Here is a 16,104-nt window from a genome sequence, read left to right on the forward strand (position 1 = left end):
CATTTCTGTAGGGCAGCAAAGGTAGATCAGCTCTTTTCTCAGATTTGGCCAAACTATTTTCAACTATTTTTTTCCTTTTTGTGTAATTTCTTCCTAATTGTGATTGAGTAAGCAACTGAATTCAGCTCACCTGGACCCTGGGTATCCTCTGGCCTGGGTAACACTCTCAGTACCCAAGAGCAAATTTCACTGTAGTAGCACTTTTTATTTCCTATAAGAACCTGTTCTATGCATTTACAGCTTGGATGCTTGGTATGGCTTTTGGCCTGACTTGACTTTCCACATACCTTCTGTATTGAGCTTGACCACGTGTGGCTTTTGATATAAAAATGAGAGATGAGTAACTCTTTCTTTCACTTAAACACTGTGAGGTGATTGTATAGATACTAATTGCCCTTATTTTTTAACAAATGATGCTGTATTTTATTTATGAATTAGAATAAGGAGGATTTTGAGGAAGGTGTGGCTCACTTGGCTTTCTCTGCTGGGATTTTGGGGGCTCTGTGAAAAAGAAAAGAAGGAAGTGGAAGGTAAGGGAAGGATGCTAGGGTATTGATGAGGAGGGTATTGCAGGGCATCCAGGTGGTCTCTCTCTCCCACTTGTGTTTCTAATCTGTTTCCAGATGTGGGAGACTGAGCCATTCCCTCTGTCTCCCCAGATGACTGTGATGTGCTTCAGGCCTGCACCTGTGGAGCACTCTTCTGGGGGATGAGGGCAGAGGGCAAAGGTTCAGTACAGAGAGGGTCTGACAGTTCCTTTGCTGAAGCCAGTGGTTACAGGCCCTTGTTGTAGTTGTAGCTGGATGGCTGCAGAGCTATTCCTATTTTTGTGTTTTTTGCACTGAACTATATAATTCATAGCAGCAGAAAATTATTTCTCTTTTAATTCACAATTTATTGCACTTTAACCACAGTGCTTAGTGTGTAGAAATTCCTCAATTATGCTATATTTGTGTGTGTGTGTGTGTGTGCGTGCGCACGCGCGTGCGTGTGTGTCTGTGAGAGAGAGAGAAGGGAAAGAGAGAGAGAGAGAGGGAGAGAGAGACTGCACACTTTCTGTTAATGGAAACTTCTTTCTTTTTCTTTTCTACTTTCTCACATTATGTTTTGTAACTCCATAAATTTCTCTTGATCTTTTTTGCACATTTTGTGTTTGTGTTGATCACTAGGATATGTGGATGCTCAGCCTCTGGGAAGTGAATGTGAGTCCAGATTCTTCTTTTCTGGTTCATTTCATTCTTAGAGTCTATTGCCACAGGTCTTTATAATTTTTCCAAAATAAGCCAACTGTCTTAAATTCATTTCTTGTATCCAATAAAATAAAGAAGTGACATTTCTACATTTAAGAAAATAAGTAAAACTGGACAAGTAAGGAAATTTCTGTCACTGGAAGTTGGTGGCATTTTATTCATGTTTAAAATTTGTTATTCTCTAAACTGTGGGTCAGAGCTGAGGCTAGTACAAACCCATAGAGGAAGGAATTTTGCAGGTCTATACTTGGAATCTGCAGTTCTTCTGTTCAGAGGCAATGGCATTAAAAAGGAACAGAAGTTCCTGAAGATTGTTCCAAGCAGAGAACACTATTTGGGAGGCCACATTGACAGTGGCTCAGTGTACTGGGATTCTAGGGGCAGGACAAGGCTGGTGGTGTCCCTCTTATGCTCCCAGTAGTTTTACAGAAATGAGGAATGGATGTGGGAATTCTGTGGGAAGTCTGTGAAAAGTCTCTGTTTCCAGTTCCTGTGGGAATTCTGAGGTGTCTGTGTGACGTCTCTGTGTGGGCCTCTCAAAATCTCTGTAAAATTTGTATGAGGTCTCTGTGTAAGGACCCTCCATTAGGTCAATGTGTTTGTGTAAGATGTCTCTGTACTATCTCTGGGTGGTCTCTGTGATAAATTCTTGCTGAGGAAATCTGTAGGATATCTCTGTGGTGATTGTTCCCCAAGCTCTGGAACTCTGTGGGAGGTCTCTGTGAGAAATCAATGCATGAGGACCATGTGGCATTGAAAGGTTGTTATGGGAGACTATGTTAGGTCTCTGAGGCCTCTCTTGGTACAAATATCTGTCATAGGTTCCTCTGGGAAGTCTGTCAGGGGTTCTGTGAGATCACTGCATGAGGACCATGTGGCAGAGAAGGGTTGTTGTGTGAGGACCATGAAGTTGGTGTTATTTCTGAGGGAGGGCCTTGTGTTTCCATAACTGCTATGTTGGAGGTTCTCTGATGGTCTCTATGGCAATCTTTTTGTTGGATCTCTGAAGGGCCATCTGTGGGGCTCTGGATCTGGTATGATCAAGGCACAGGACCTGAATCAGGGGTGGCCTGTAGGTCTGTGCTCACCCTGAGAGGGACTGCCTGGCTTTACGTGTGGAGTACTTTCAGGCATTAGAGCAAGACCATGCCTGTGTCATCTGCCTTGATGGCACTTCATGGTATAGGACTCTGCATCAGGGAAAAACAGGGAAGAGTGCCCTGGAGTGGGGCTGCTGCCTTCCCCAGGTGGGTCATAGCATCAAACATTCTGCAGACACAGCTTCTCCTCTTCCTCCTGTGAGGCCTGCCTGCTTTCCCATGTGAACAGATCCTGGGAAGAATAAGCCTGTGCTGGAAGCACAGTGGGGGCAGAAAAGACTCCTGCTTGCCCCCTGCCCAGCTTGCTCCCACATTTTGGACAAGTCACTGCCCTTCTATGACAAGTTCTAACTGAACCATCTCTTTTCCTCTAGTCTGTGGACAAGTAAGTTCTGGAAGCCCAGAGAATTTGCTTTGTGACCCCAGGCTCCCCTTTGGACTTTTTACTGCAGAATAAGAGTTAGAGCCATGTGTGTACATAATGGTCACCAAACTGGGAGTCACAGCTAGAGTTCCCTAGTCCTGACTACTCAAATTGTCAACTCATTCCTTATATAATTAAAGAGGCAAAGCCTCTTAGGAAGAAGCCATTCTCAAACAAAGGTCTCACATGGGGACAGTTTTTCTGAATATGATCAATATTATATGAAATATTTCTTCCCAGCAGGACAGGAGTCAGAAGCATGTTGATGTTGATGAGACAACAATATAATGTCAGAAAATGAATCTGCCCTACCAAAGGGTTTGCTTCCTCTATTGCCTGTGTCATTGCTAAAGAGGCATCTCCAGATCTGTGGTCTGGGAGCCAGATCATGGTACACAGTGGTGAGGCCATGGTGAATCCATGATTTCTGGTACTGGGATAGCAGGAGCTTCCCATCCATCACCATCTGTGGTATCCCCATGTTACTCTGCCTCTTTCTTTGGCTCCATTTCAATTCTCCACATCCCACTATACCCCCTATGCCTCACTGTCACATAGTTATTGAATATACATTTGTGCCATCTAGGAGTTGGGGGACAGAGGTGGTGAGCTGCGTGTGACATAGCCCTCAACAGCCAACTTGATGTTCCCACCAAACAATTTCCATTCTGGTCACTGCCCTAGAGAGTGAGGAAGGTAGGAGCAGAATCAAGTGACATGGCCATGGCATGCAGCCTGAGCTAGAAGGAACTGGCAAGGCCGATCTCCATGTTAGCCTCCAAAGGCGAGGGGTTCCAAGGGCAGGTGTCCTCTGTTCCCCAAGACATCCATCAGGCAGGACTCTCTAAGCATCTCTGAATTCAGATCCAGGAAACTGTATCTTTCCCCAAATTTTCTGGGCGCATTTGTAGCATGGGAAGCTATTAAGTCTCATGGTAACACTGCACACCAATCTCTACAGCCTCACAAATTTCAGAATAAAGGGAAAGGCTGACTCAAAACATTAGGGTGGGGTTCTCATGAAGTTGCCCGTCTTGACCAGTCCCAAAATGTGTTCTGTTATCTTTGTATTGATCATGTCATGAATTAAGGTATAATGAGGGGATCTGGCATGAGATTTGGATACTCATTGCCACTGTCACCTCCCTGCATGTCCAGTCTTTTCTAGAATCTACTGACCTGCTTTCCTATGACCCAGCACAACACAGACAGAAGCCTCTCTGATTAAAAAGCAGTATTATTAAGTCATTGTCACCACATTAGGAAGAAGCCATTCTCAAACAAAGGTCTCACATGGGGACAGTTTTTCTGAATATGATCAATATTATATGAAATATTTCTTCCCAGCAGGATAGGAGTCAGAAGCATGTTGATGTTGATGAGACAACAAACGTCTCTGAAGAGCACAGTGCACTGGACAGTGGACATTGTGTTCCAACATACCTGCCACCCTGGTCCTCTGTGTGTAGAGGCTGGGCAGAGGTACAGACTCTTTGAGCAGCAAGGCCTGCTTTTTGTCCTTGTTTCTGATCCATCTGTTCAGAGGATGGCTGTGGTCGCTAGGGCTGGCCTGGTGACCAGGAGATGTAGCTCCTATCACTCTCCTTTGCTCCAGAATAATGGGACTCCTAGAATAATGGGATTGTCTACCCATAGAGGCCTGGTATTCCTCTTTAACTTTGTTTGTCTTTAAGGCAGAATGTTCATAATGAAACCTCATTTTCTGCTCTATGATCCACCCAAAAGTTGAAATGAGTGCCTGGGTTTCTGATGCCCTGTTGTCTGTAGGCAGTCGGCCAGTGACTGACCCTTGGCTTTGGTCAGAAGTTGAGGGGGTCATAATTTTGGGTAGGGAGTTTGCCTGCCCTTTGGTATTACTGCAAAAAATATTCTGCAGAAAGTTCTTTATTCTGTCCCTGAAGTTCCTCTTTGAAGGAGCCTGGGAGGACTTGTCACTCACAGTGTCTCCTATCTCCCTGACTGGGGTAGAAGGACCCATTTCTCCTGCACATAAGGGCCTCCCTCCTGCAAGCCTTTTTTCCTGTGCTTTTGACCTGAGTTTCACTCTGTCCTTATTCTTGGAAGTTGCTCTAAACTTATTTCTCCTGCTCTTCCAAGGATCCTGGAGCTCAGTAATCTTGGGCTCCTGCAGTTCCTCACTGCTCTCTTCACTGGTTAAGAGTCCATACAGATCCTGAGAAATTGATGCACTTCTACTGGTCATGCTTAAAGAGCTAGACCATCTCTCCTCTGAAGTTAGGATATTTGCAGCCCAGAGCGCCTCGGGGCCACAGTCCTCATGAAACATGTCAGTGGCACAGTCTTGCAGGATGATGTCAGTAGTCAGTTCTTGAGGCTGCTTCTCTGGTTTAGTCTGTGCCTTTAGGCATGAGTATCCTTGGCCCTGGGAAATAGAACTTATGAAAGAGGATGGTGTTTTACTGATCCACTGAGATTTTAAATTCTTCAGATGAATATCAACATTTAGCAAGTTTGATGTCTTTCTGATTTTCTTGGTGATTCCCCAGTCAGAAGACTCCTCTTCATCATCCTCTATCTTTCTGACTTCACCTTTTAAAAATTGGGGCCCTACCTGAAGTGATGACACGCTGTGGCATGAGACTTGTGAGCTCACACTACTCTCCAGGGACTCATGTCTGCCCGTTTCTAGGCCTAGACTTGGTTTTAGGCTGTTTCTTCCAGATCTCAGGACAGCATCGTTGTGCCAGGTTCTGCCCACGAGAATATAAGTGTGGGGCTGAGAGGGCAAGCTGCCCTTGTGTACAGTTGAAGGAGCATCTGAGAGCCCATAGTTGTCACTGGATGTAGTTCTGCTCAGGGACTCAAAAGATGGGCCAGAGAAAGGACTCTTCTGGGTGGGAACTGAAGTTTGTGCTATCTCCTTCAATCCTGTACCTTTCTGAATGGGTTTTCCCAGGACCCTGGCATTATGGGCAATGGAGTCAACCCTGGAGTCACAGGGAACTGAAGAGGAAAGGGAAGGCTGTGGAAGTAGTGAAGCCTCAGAGTTTCTCATCTTCAAAATATTTATGTGCTTAAGGACCTTGAGGGGTAGGTCCCACCTGTGCTTCGCTCTTAGACTTGTAACATGTGCCTCTAATGCCTGCTGAGTGCCAGCATCAAGGAGGGAGATCTCCTGGGAGGTGTTCCTGAAGGCTTCCCCACCTTTTAAGGATGTTTCATCCCCAGTTTTTTTGTGGGTTTTTGAATTTCCAGGTGGGCCAGAGACATGATATATGCCAAGCTTGGAATGCCAAACACCCACAGGAATCATGTCCTCCTGAATTATCTCTGGTCTTTTTGAACTAGTCTTCTGTATAGCAGGATTTCTGTTGTTTAGAAACACAGGGTTCCAGGAAGACTCACAATTTTCTTTTGCCTGACCTCTCCTTGAGATGTTGTCCCAGGACTCCTTCAGATTTAGAAATGGGTTCCTGTTGGGTGGTAGTCCATACTGGTGTAGCATGAACCTCTTTTGAAGATGTTGTTCCAGTTTCTCCTTAATCTCAAGGCTGAGGAAATTCCCTGGGGGCTTGTTGATGGACTTGTGGTCACAGGAGGCCCTGTTCTCAGAGATGAGATTGCTAAAGATGTTCTGAGACTTTTGGACCAAATAAGGTAAAGCCTCTCTACTTTGTACTTGTTTTCTTAAAATGTGGTGTTCTAGGTGTTGAAGAGAAGAGGAAAGCAACTGGGTCCCCTCTTGGATTGTGGGGCATGGAAATTCAGAGGCAGTATTCAATTGAAAATGGCATGGCATGCTTGGGAGAGACAATGTGAGATGTTCCTGAGGGTGGATCTGACCCAGTGATGAAGACTGCAACGAGGATAAGGATGGAATCACAGGCTGGAGTTGAACAAGAGGGTGGCGCAACTGAGAGGAAAAGAGTGGTCCAGGTGTAGTCTGCACCTGCACTGGAATGTAATTAGGCACTTCATTGAATGCAATCGAGGAAAAGTCTGCTGAGGGCCCAGATATTCTGACAGTAGCCACCAGGGACTCGCTGTGCAGAATGGGGAGGCCCCAAAAGAACTGGCTGCATTTCTTCTGTAAATGATCCCTCAGGACCCTAGTGTAAAAGAGCTGCTGAGAATCAGAAAGCTTCTCTGACTTGCCTTTTGTGTTCCAGATGGTAGTATTCTGCTCGCTGCCCAGTGACTTTACTTTGCTTCTCTGAGAATTCAGGGAGTAGACTGTTTCATTTTTTGTCTTCAAATTACAAATTTTCCTTTCTGCTCTCTTGCTGATCAGTATCTCCAATAGTTTCTGGGCATTGGAGTTAATGAAAGAGAACCCTTCAGTCTCTACCTGAGAGTGTGGGTGGTTTCCCAAGAGTGAGTCCCCTGGTGGGTGAGAAGCATGATCTCTCTTGGATTCACTGTGTGGGGAGTGGGAGAGGTCACAGACTCTGGCAGCCATCTGCCACCAGGAGAGGGATGAGATGGGACAGGTGGAGAGAATATGGCCTGAAATTGCTGGGGGAGGAGATGGCAGTGGGACAGGAGATGGCAATGGGACAGGAGATGATGATGGGCCAGGAGAAGGCGATGAGACAGGAGATAGCAGTGGGACAGGAGAAGGCAACCAATATTTTTTGGGTGGAGAGGAGCTCTGTGGGTTGGTTCCCAGTGAAAGTGTCATTGAGTCACACTGAGAAGAATTCAGGCTGGGGCTTGGCAGAGATGCACAATGGGCCATGTGATCAGGAGAATGAGATTGGGGAGAGGAAATTCTGTGTGACTGAGGTGAACGTTGTTCTAGAGGAATCATAGACCCTCGTGATTTAGAGGCACTCAGGGATGAGTGATACTCAAGAGTATCTGAGGAAGTCATTAGGTCTGGTGAGGAAGTAGAGGCCAGAAGCAGAGGGCGCTTGCTCAAAGAAATCAGGGAAGCCAAAGGGAAGAAGGCAGTGGCCAAAGTATCCTCCACAGGCAGTGTATATGATTGATGGACTCCAGCTGACTTATCTGGGTCAGCTCCTTTTATGAGCTGATGAAAGCTGCTGTCATCCTGGAGCTTCTGTAGGTGGCTGCAAGAGATAGAGGCACAGGCTTCAGCCAGGAGCAGATGGGCACAGGAGGTAGGGCAGGTGGTGCAGGGGTAAACACCTGTGATCCATGGCTCCTCATTGCCCCACTCACTAATATTACAAAGCCCTTGCTGTCCCATAACTCCAGAGCTTTAGACACATACTGCCCCACCTGAGGCTCCTTCCTCCCCCATGAGAGCTTTGTGCTGCTGGATGATGTCATAGGCAGCAGTAGGAAGGACTCAGGATGAAGTGGAAAGTTACTCACTTTTGTAGAAGTGAAAGCTGATCTTCAGGCTCTTCCTCTTTCTTCCAGCAATCACTATAATCTGAAAAAAAGACCTGGTTATTGTGGAGAAGTGAGGATGAGTGGAATATCCACATGGGGCCGATAAAGAGGGTAGACTCTGGTTGCAAAGCACCACTGTTCAAGTCTACATGACAAGTGACATGGATAGCAAAGAACATAGAGGAGCAGCATTTTGTCATTTACTTCCATCTCCACTAGCCTCCGTTGTACTAATAACCACAGTATTGGGAGAAAGATTGGACAATTTCAAAGAGGAAAGTTTCTTAGGGAATTGAAAGCTTGTCTACACTTTGACCAGGAAGACCCACCTCCTTATCCAGATGAAGCAGGGGAACAAAAGGAAGTCATTGTCAATAATAAATGACTATTCCAATCAGGAAGATGGGGACTAGTAAAAAGTACTGGAAATCTAATGATCTTTCCCCCTCATCCTCCCATGTTTCCTTCCCCCTTATCCTCCAACCTGTTGCTAGGTTAAATACCCCAGGAATTGTTCCTCCCTGCAGGGAGTTGTAGGAGTTGTTAATTGATGCCTCCTGTGCTGTTCCCCTCCTGCCTGGATTATTTCATCATTGGGCCCATCTTTGGGTCATGTATGCAGGATGGGAGAGGAGAGGCAAGATAAGGGAAAAAGGAAGTTATGAGAACGTGTACAAAAGGGACAAGACACCCCCACTTTTTTGAATACCCAGCCCTGGGGCCCCTTTTCGTGGAGAAGTGTGTCTCTATTCTATCCTTTAAGTAAAACTTGCTTTCTATGTTTGCCTCTGCATTTCTTGAGTGTTCAGTCTTCACCCCTGGGGAAACAGAACTTGGCCCTGATTGATTCTCCTCACTGGCAGGATCATAGATAGCATGGCTCCAATAGTGCCCATACCTCCCTACTAGACATCACCCACTCCTTGCCCACCACAGCTTCATTCTGAGCGCAGGACCTGAGAAGTGTGTCTGTTATGATGATTTCCTTTCCAGGATCCTCCCTCTCAAATCTTTGCAACTGATTTCCTCTGGGACATGGCTCTGGTCTCTTTGGGACAGGTGACCACAAGTCCCCTCTGGAGTGGAAGGGCCGGGCCTTACCTTTCAGAATGTTGCTCTTCTTCCTTTTCTTTTTCATCTTCAGGTGCTAACCAACAAGAAAAAAAAAAGAGGCTGTGGCCCAGTTCTCCTTCCGCACTCCTAGATCAGCTGCAGACATTCCATTTTTTTTTCTGAACAGCATTACGTTCTACAGTTAGCTAGTTCTCTTTGTTCAGAGAACATTTTAAAAATGGAAAAATACTTCATTTTTCTTCTTTGGGATTTTCTACATGAACTACACAATGCATGTCCTGGTGTAATCACTGATCAGGCTCAGGAACAGGCTTATTTATAGAGGCTCTTCTCAGCTGCGACACAGGGTTATGCTACCTGAGGCCAGAGGTTTCTCCAGTGGGTGATGGAGTCCTCAGGGCTCAGCACAGCCCTCACCTCAGCTCAACACAGAGGAAAGGCTGGGCTCTGAACTTTAACCTTCCACCATTGCAAATGAGTTCTGAGAGGAGGCACAGTAAATAGCTATCTGGGAATCAATGAATCTCACAGGAAAAAGAACAGCAATGGGAAGGATATGAACTCCTATCTCTACCAGTAACAAAGGGTTTCAAACTTTTTACACCTGCCCTCCTGAATTAAAATTTTAACCTGCACAACTAATTCCATGACTTTCTGAAGGGCCATTCACAGTTTCCAATGATTAATTCACCCTCATTGTAAACTATAGAACTCAGACTCCTTCTGTAACCCATGGGTCATTTTTGTACCTAGAAAATGAGCCCTTCCAGTGCCTGATGGATTGACTGTGCTTCAGCATACAGGACAGCTTTCTGATTCATTTGAGGTCTGCTTCCATCCTGGTTATTTGTATTTTCATTATGGGGCTGAAATCATATTGGTTATTTTTGCTTATATCTAGGAAGAGTCTTTCCCTGACCTGAACCATCTATCCCAGAATGATGGTCTGTTCTGTCCTGAGTTTTATCTTTTTTGAAGTGCATCTATTTATTTTGGAAAAATGGAAAGAAGAGTAGACAAAACAGAATCTAGTTTTTGTTGAGTCTGGTCTGAGGGTTTCTTACCTTCTTGAGTTTTTTCTTTTTCCTTGGTGGTGGGAAGAATGGATCACTCTGGAGGAAGGGCAATAAGAGAAGAAAGAGCCCCAGTCCACACACAAAGGCAAAGATCATATCCATTTCCCAGGTGGTGAATCTGGAGTTCAGCCATGAGGCACTAATGCTATTCAGAGGAAAGAAAGGATTCTCCATCATGTGAATCACACTGTCCTGTTTGGACAAATGAGCCCTGAGAGTTTGCTTCAGCAATAAGGAGTAGTGTCCTGGCCTGTGTCATAGGGCTGTGCCTTCTCATCACAAAGGGATCCTGACAGAAGGGGAGTAGCAAGAAGAGGCAGCACCACACCTCTGCCCCACCCTCTGGCCAAGCATTTCCTCCACCCTCCTGTGCCTTCTGAATCTTTCCTTTCAACTTCATCTACTCACCCTGTCAGAGGAGCCTTTTGTCCATTCCATATTCTTTCCCCCCAGAACCCAGACATGACCCACTTCCTTGTAGATCTCTGCTTGAGCTCCATTAATTTCATAGCTTTTGGAAATTCGTTTTATCTCTAATTTTTATTTCTCAGGGATTATTATTTTCAGGATCACCTCTCTTTGAAATTACAACTTTTCCATATAATATCCATATAATATATTCTTGCCTTGTATCAACTCAACATAGAATTAAAATCGTTTCTATGTTTATTTAGTTATATAAATTTTAAATAAAAATTTTCAAATTTATTTTATTATCTTCATCTAGAGGATTTATTTTGCTGGCAGCAAATTTTTTTCATGCTCTCTTTATCTGAGAGTATCTTTATTTTTCTTCATTATTAAAGGATATATTTTCTGGTTATGGAATCTCAAGGTAATCCTCCCTGGCTTCCTTTGATTATGCCACCCCACTACCTCCTTCCATTGTTTCTGATTGGGAATCAACTGATAAACTTACTGTGGTCCAGAAGTTTTTCTCTGCTGCTTCTAAGAGAGATCTAAAGAGAGATTTTTGCCTTTTCACAGTCTAACTATGATGTGCTTAGGAATGAATCTATTTGTTTTTATTTTACAAAGGCAAAGCATTAAATCTAGAGGATATACACACACACATACACACACACAAACATATATGTGTGGTGTGTGTGTGTGTACGTGTGTGTGTGTGTGTGTGTGTGTGTATATATATATATATATATATATTTGATAAGTTTCCAGCCCTTATTTTACAAGTGTTTCTTCCCCCTTCTCTCTCCTTTCTCTCTGGTCTCTCCTTCCATATGTGTCAGTAGCCGTGGTGATGGGGACATCCAGGTCATGCAGCACCACTTGTTGGAAGGATCTCTGCTCCATGCTGCTGTGTTGCCTTTGTTCCTTGAATATACATCAATTGGCTGGACTGATGCGGATCTGTTTCTGGTTTCTCCGATCTGTTCACTCACCTATTTGTCTATTCTTTCTCCAGTATCCCACTGTCCTGATAACCATTGCTCCACAGTAGGTCTTGAAGTCAAGTACTGTCCACCCTCCAGCTTTGTTTATCCCCAGTATTGTTTTAACTCTTCCGAGATTTTTGTCTCTCCTTATAAACTTTAATTTTTTTTTATCTTCACAAATGAACTTGTTGGAAGTTTGTTTGGATCACATTTAATATAGAGAGCAAATTGGGAAGAAGTGACATCTTAATAATGTTCAGTTTTTCTATCCACGTTGTCAAATACCTTCCCATTCATTTAGATTTTCCTTGATTTATTCTATCACAGTGTCAAAGTTTTCCTCATATTGGTCATATAAATATTTTGTTAGTTTTCTTTCTGAATATTTAATTTGGAGGATAATAAAAATAATAATTAAAAAATTTATCTTCTACTTAAATTTTAAATAAAAATTTTCAAATTTATTTTATTATCTTCATTTAGAGGATGTGATGAAGATTCAGATTTTTCTACATTAATCTTCTCTCTTGCAACTTTGTGTAATTACTTATTCATCCAATGTGTTTTCTTATTGATTGTGTTTAAATTTCTACCTAGACAATCCTGGTACCTGCAAAGATAGTTTAATTTCTCCCTTCCAAATCTATATAATTTTCCAACTTCAGTCTTTTAAAATGAGATTACATTAATTAATTAATTTATGAGGGTTGACACAGAGATAAATCCCAGTTGGTTTTTACTATGTAATTCTTTATATCAATTGTTGAGGAATATTTGTCTATATTTTAATCCTTTTGCATCTCTTTTTGAAAGATATTGGTCTGTAGTATTTTTATACTATTTCTGTCTCATTTTGTCATTTGAGTAATACAGATCCAATAGAATGAGTTAAAATATTGTTCATGTGCTTCTACCTTCTGAAACAGATTATAGAGAATTTATTCCTTAATTTTTTTATTAGGATTAACCAGAAAACTATCTGGGCCTGAGGATTTCTATTTTAGAAGGTTATTTATTTTGGTACTGGGAATTGAACTCAGGGGCACTCAGCCACTGACCCACATCCCCAGCCCTATTTTGTATTTAATTTAGAGACAGGGTCTCACTGAGTTTCTTAGTGCCTCACTTTTGCTGATATTGGCTTTGAACCTATGATCCTCCTGTTTCAGCCTCCCAAGCTGCTGGGATTACATGCATACACCATTGTGCCTGGCTTTGTAAGGTTTTTAATGTATCAATTCAATTTCTTCAATAGTCATAATTCTGTTCAGATTGTCTATTCTTTTGTGTGAATTTTGGCAGATTTGTCTTTCAAGAAACTAGTCCACTTTGTGTTTTTCATTAAATTTGTGGGCAAAGGGTTGTTCAGACTGTTCCTTTATTATCTGGTTGATGTCCATAGGATTCAGTATTAATGATGCTTCCTTAATTTTTTGTTATTCTTGAGTTGTACTTATTTAGTTTGTTAGCCTGTCTAGAGATCTATTTATTATATTGTTTTTTTCTTTTCATTTTATTTGCTTTTTGTATTAAATTTAAAATTATTGACATTCTAAGTAAGTTATAGAAATTATGAAAATCTTAGGCTCCAGCTAGTAAAACCTTACATACAAAAGTTACTTCTAATCTATTACAAGATTTACTTCCCAAATGGCTAATCACAGCTAGAATGATAGAGTATTTGGGAAATGTGGCAATATGGTTTATGTAAGTATCCCACATTATAAATCTACTGGAGATGCAAAGTAATTGGATTTTGTGGAATTCAAATCAAAAGAACAAGCAGCAAAAATTATTGTCGTGCCTCCAGATCCTAAGGGGAGAAAAAAATCAAAAGATGTAACAAGATCACAAGTAGGAGAATTTTTTGCAGTCATTTCAGTTTCTCAACATCCTAACCAAAGCAGCACCAAGAAAACCTGGTATACTTGCCAAAACAGTGAAAATCAAGACTATTCCAACCAAAGTGCTGTTGTTTGTTTAATATTGAAATAAGTTAAACTAAACTAACATTAATGATAACCTGTTTAGAAGAAAACAAAAAGAAGAAAGGTTGAATGAAAAAGAAAGACAAGGGCTGGGGTTGTGGCTCAGTGGTAGAACACTTGCCTAGCATGTGTGAGGCACTGGGTTCAATTCTCAGCATCACAAAGAAATAAATGAGTGAAATAAAGGTCCATAAACATCTAAAAAGAAAAAGAAGGAAGACAATGTCCAAATCAAAGAGTTAAATACAGATACAAGCAACATAATCATGTGTAAAATGAAAGATCAAGGATTCATGTCCAAGGACTCTGAAGTTGAAACATCGGAACTCCAAATACAACCAGCAACAAAGAGGAAAAAAAAACAGGAAAGAGAAGTGTCCAGCTTACCTGGAGTCATAACAGGAACAAGGAAGAGAAGTAGTTCTGAAGATGGAGACTACCTAGTTCCCAGAACAAAACTAAAGAAAATGGCTCAGAAAGACCAGATTAAAGAAGAAGCTACTGAAGTTTCCAAAGTAAACAGAGGTAGAACATTAAGGTTATGGTTTGATATGCTGTTAGTGTTTCAACCCCCTTAAAATGTCTAAAAACAAGAAGGAAGCATGACATGACCCTCATCCTCTTGTGGGTATCTTGCACATATAAAGAGACTGTGATGGGCTATACAATGATGACATCCCAATGAATTACACTCTCCAGTAAATACACCTTTAGGTGGTTTCCTAACAATGATTTCCAATTTGGCCCCATGATTTGATTTGGTCAATGGTCCATCATAGCTTGTAATATAAGAGAGGCTACAAAAGAGTTTACACATTGGGCTTGCTCTCTCAGAATACACCTATCATCCACTAAAGCTCAGACTAGCCTAGTGGAGGATGAGTGAGCATAGGAAGCACAGGCATCAACCTTCCAGTACAGGCATCAACCTTCCAACCTTTTGAGAACCCTGATATGTGGGGGAAACCATTTTAAACATTCTTGGTTAAGTCAATTCATCAGCTAAATGTAGCTCCCTGAATGGCAATACTAGCTGAATAAACCACAATCAAACCAGAGAATCTCAAGCATTAAAATAGTAGTGTTTGAAGTCACTATGTTTTGAGATGGATTCTTGTGAAGCAATAGTTAACTGAACCACAATGGTGGTTTCTGTGTAGGTTTGCCTTCAGCACTGATAATTTGAATAGGATTTAAAATGAAGTCAGTTTTGATATCTAAATCCTTTATAGTAGCTTGTATAAGCTCATGTTAGATTTTGCTCTACTTAAATGCCCCAGCTAAGATAAAATATGTTGGATTATTTTTATTGTCTTTTATTTCTAAATATTGGGTATAGTTGTAAATTTGAAAGACCATTACTTTATCTTAAATTAACATTTCTGTGTTAGTGAATTGTTCTTTTTAGAAAATCTTCCAACTCTTTTACCCTGATCTAGAATTGTTAGGGATCTCAGTATTGAGACTGAGGGAAGGATGCAGAGCTCTTCTGCCTTCTCTGAGGCATAAAGACAAGCCCTCTAAAGGAATAAAATCCACACACCCCCAGTGATGATAATTATGCCATGAATCTGGCTGCTCTTGTACCAAAGCTGCTTTCAAGTTTCACTTAGTGAGCTAAATGGTGATTAAAAAAATAGAAACTCCTGTATAAGAAATACTATGCACTACATAATTGCTTACTGTATATAAGTATAGGATGTAACTAAGTGAGCTTACCTTAGTCCATATTTGATAGTACTCTCACAACATTTATATGGTGACTTAAGAAAATCACTTCTAAGGACTCCGAAAAGCAATCTCTCCTTCTTCATGTTCCACGAACTCCTGAAAAATCCTTTGAGTCCCTCATAATCATTGGCCTGCTTGAGTTTTCTCTATATGTGCCTGAGTTTTTTCCTAGATAATGTGTTGGGAGTTATACAGCAGTTTTAAAAATTAATGTTGTTTGTAAATTTAACTAATCTGTGTACACACCATAGCAATTTTTCGTATCTAGCAGCTGCCCAGTGTATGGTTGTTAAGTGAACACAAGAAGGATTGGGTCAACTCTGCTACAATTTATTTTCACTGAGACTAAAGGCAAAGCAAATTAAATGAGTACAAAGTCCAAGAAAATGAATCTGTCTTGCTGAAACACAGTGCTCACTGTGAGGAAACAAATACTTTAGATTTACTTTGAGTGAAACATCTTACAGCAAATATATAATAGAGAAAGGGGGTTGGAGGGAGAGAAATCCACAAATTAGAAACACATAACTTGCCCAAACCTGCATAGCATCAGGGTCTATTTCTAAGTGGGCTTCTGTAATAAGGAAGAAGACCTGTAACATAAATATTTCTAATAGTAATATTTTAAAAATTATTTTTAGTTGTTGATAAACCTTTATTTATATACTGCACTAAGAATTGAACCCAGTGTCCCACACATGTTAGGCAAGCACTGTACCAC

The 16,104-nt window shown here is 41.8% G+C and overlaps 1 protein-coding gene across 1 annotated transcript in view; it reads right to left on the reverse strand.

Moving 5' to 3' along the window:
• LOC120888391 (spermatogenesis-associated protein 31A6-like) overlaps nucleotides 1–10,369 on the reverse strand; it is a 40,358-nt gene extending 29,989 nt beyond the window's left edge. The window contains exons 1-4 of the mRNA XM_078015895.1: nucleotides 10,256–10,369; nucleotides 9,219–9,264; nucleotides 8,097–8,157; nucleotides 4,218–7,828 (exon numbers count right to left, since the gene is read on the reverse strand). Coding sequence (XP_077872021.1) covers nucleotides 4,218–7,828; nucleotides 8,097–8,157; nucleotides 9,219–9,264; nucleotides 10,256–10,369 — 3,832 coding nt within the window. The remainder of the gene's footprint in view (nucleotides 1–4,217; nucleotides 7,829–8,096; nucleotides 8,158–9,218; nucleotides 9,265–10,255) is intronic.
• Between the last annotated feature and the right edge of the window lie 5,735 nt (nucleotides 10,370–16,104).

The sequence above is a fragment of the Ictidomys tridecemlineatus genome, chromosome 6 (assembly GCF_052094955.1).
Source record: "Ictidomys tridecemlineatus isolate mIctTri1 chromosome 6, mIctTri1.hap1, whole genome shotgun sequence".
NCBI lineage: Eukaryota > Metazoa > Chordata > Mammalia > Rodentia > Sciuridae > Ictidomys > Ictidomys tridecemlineatus.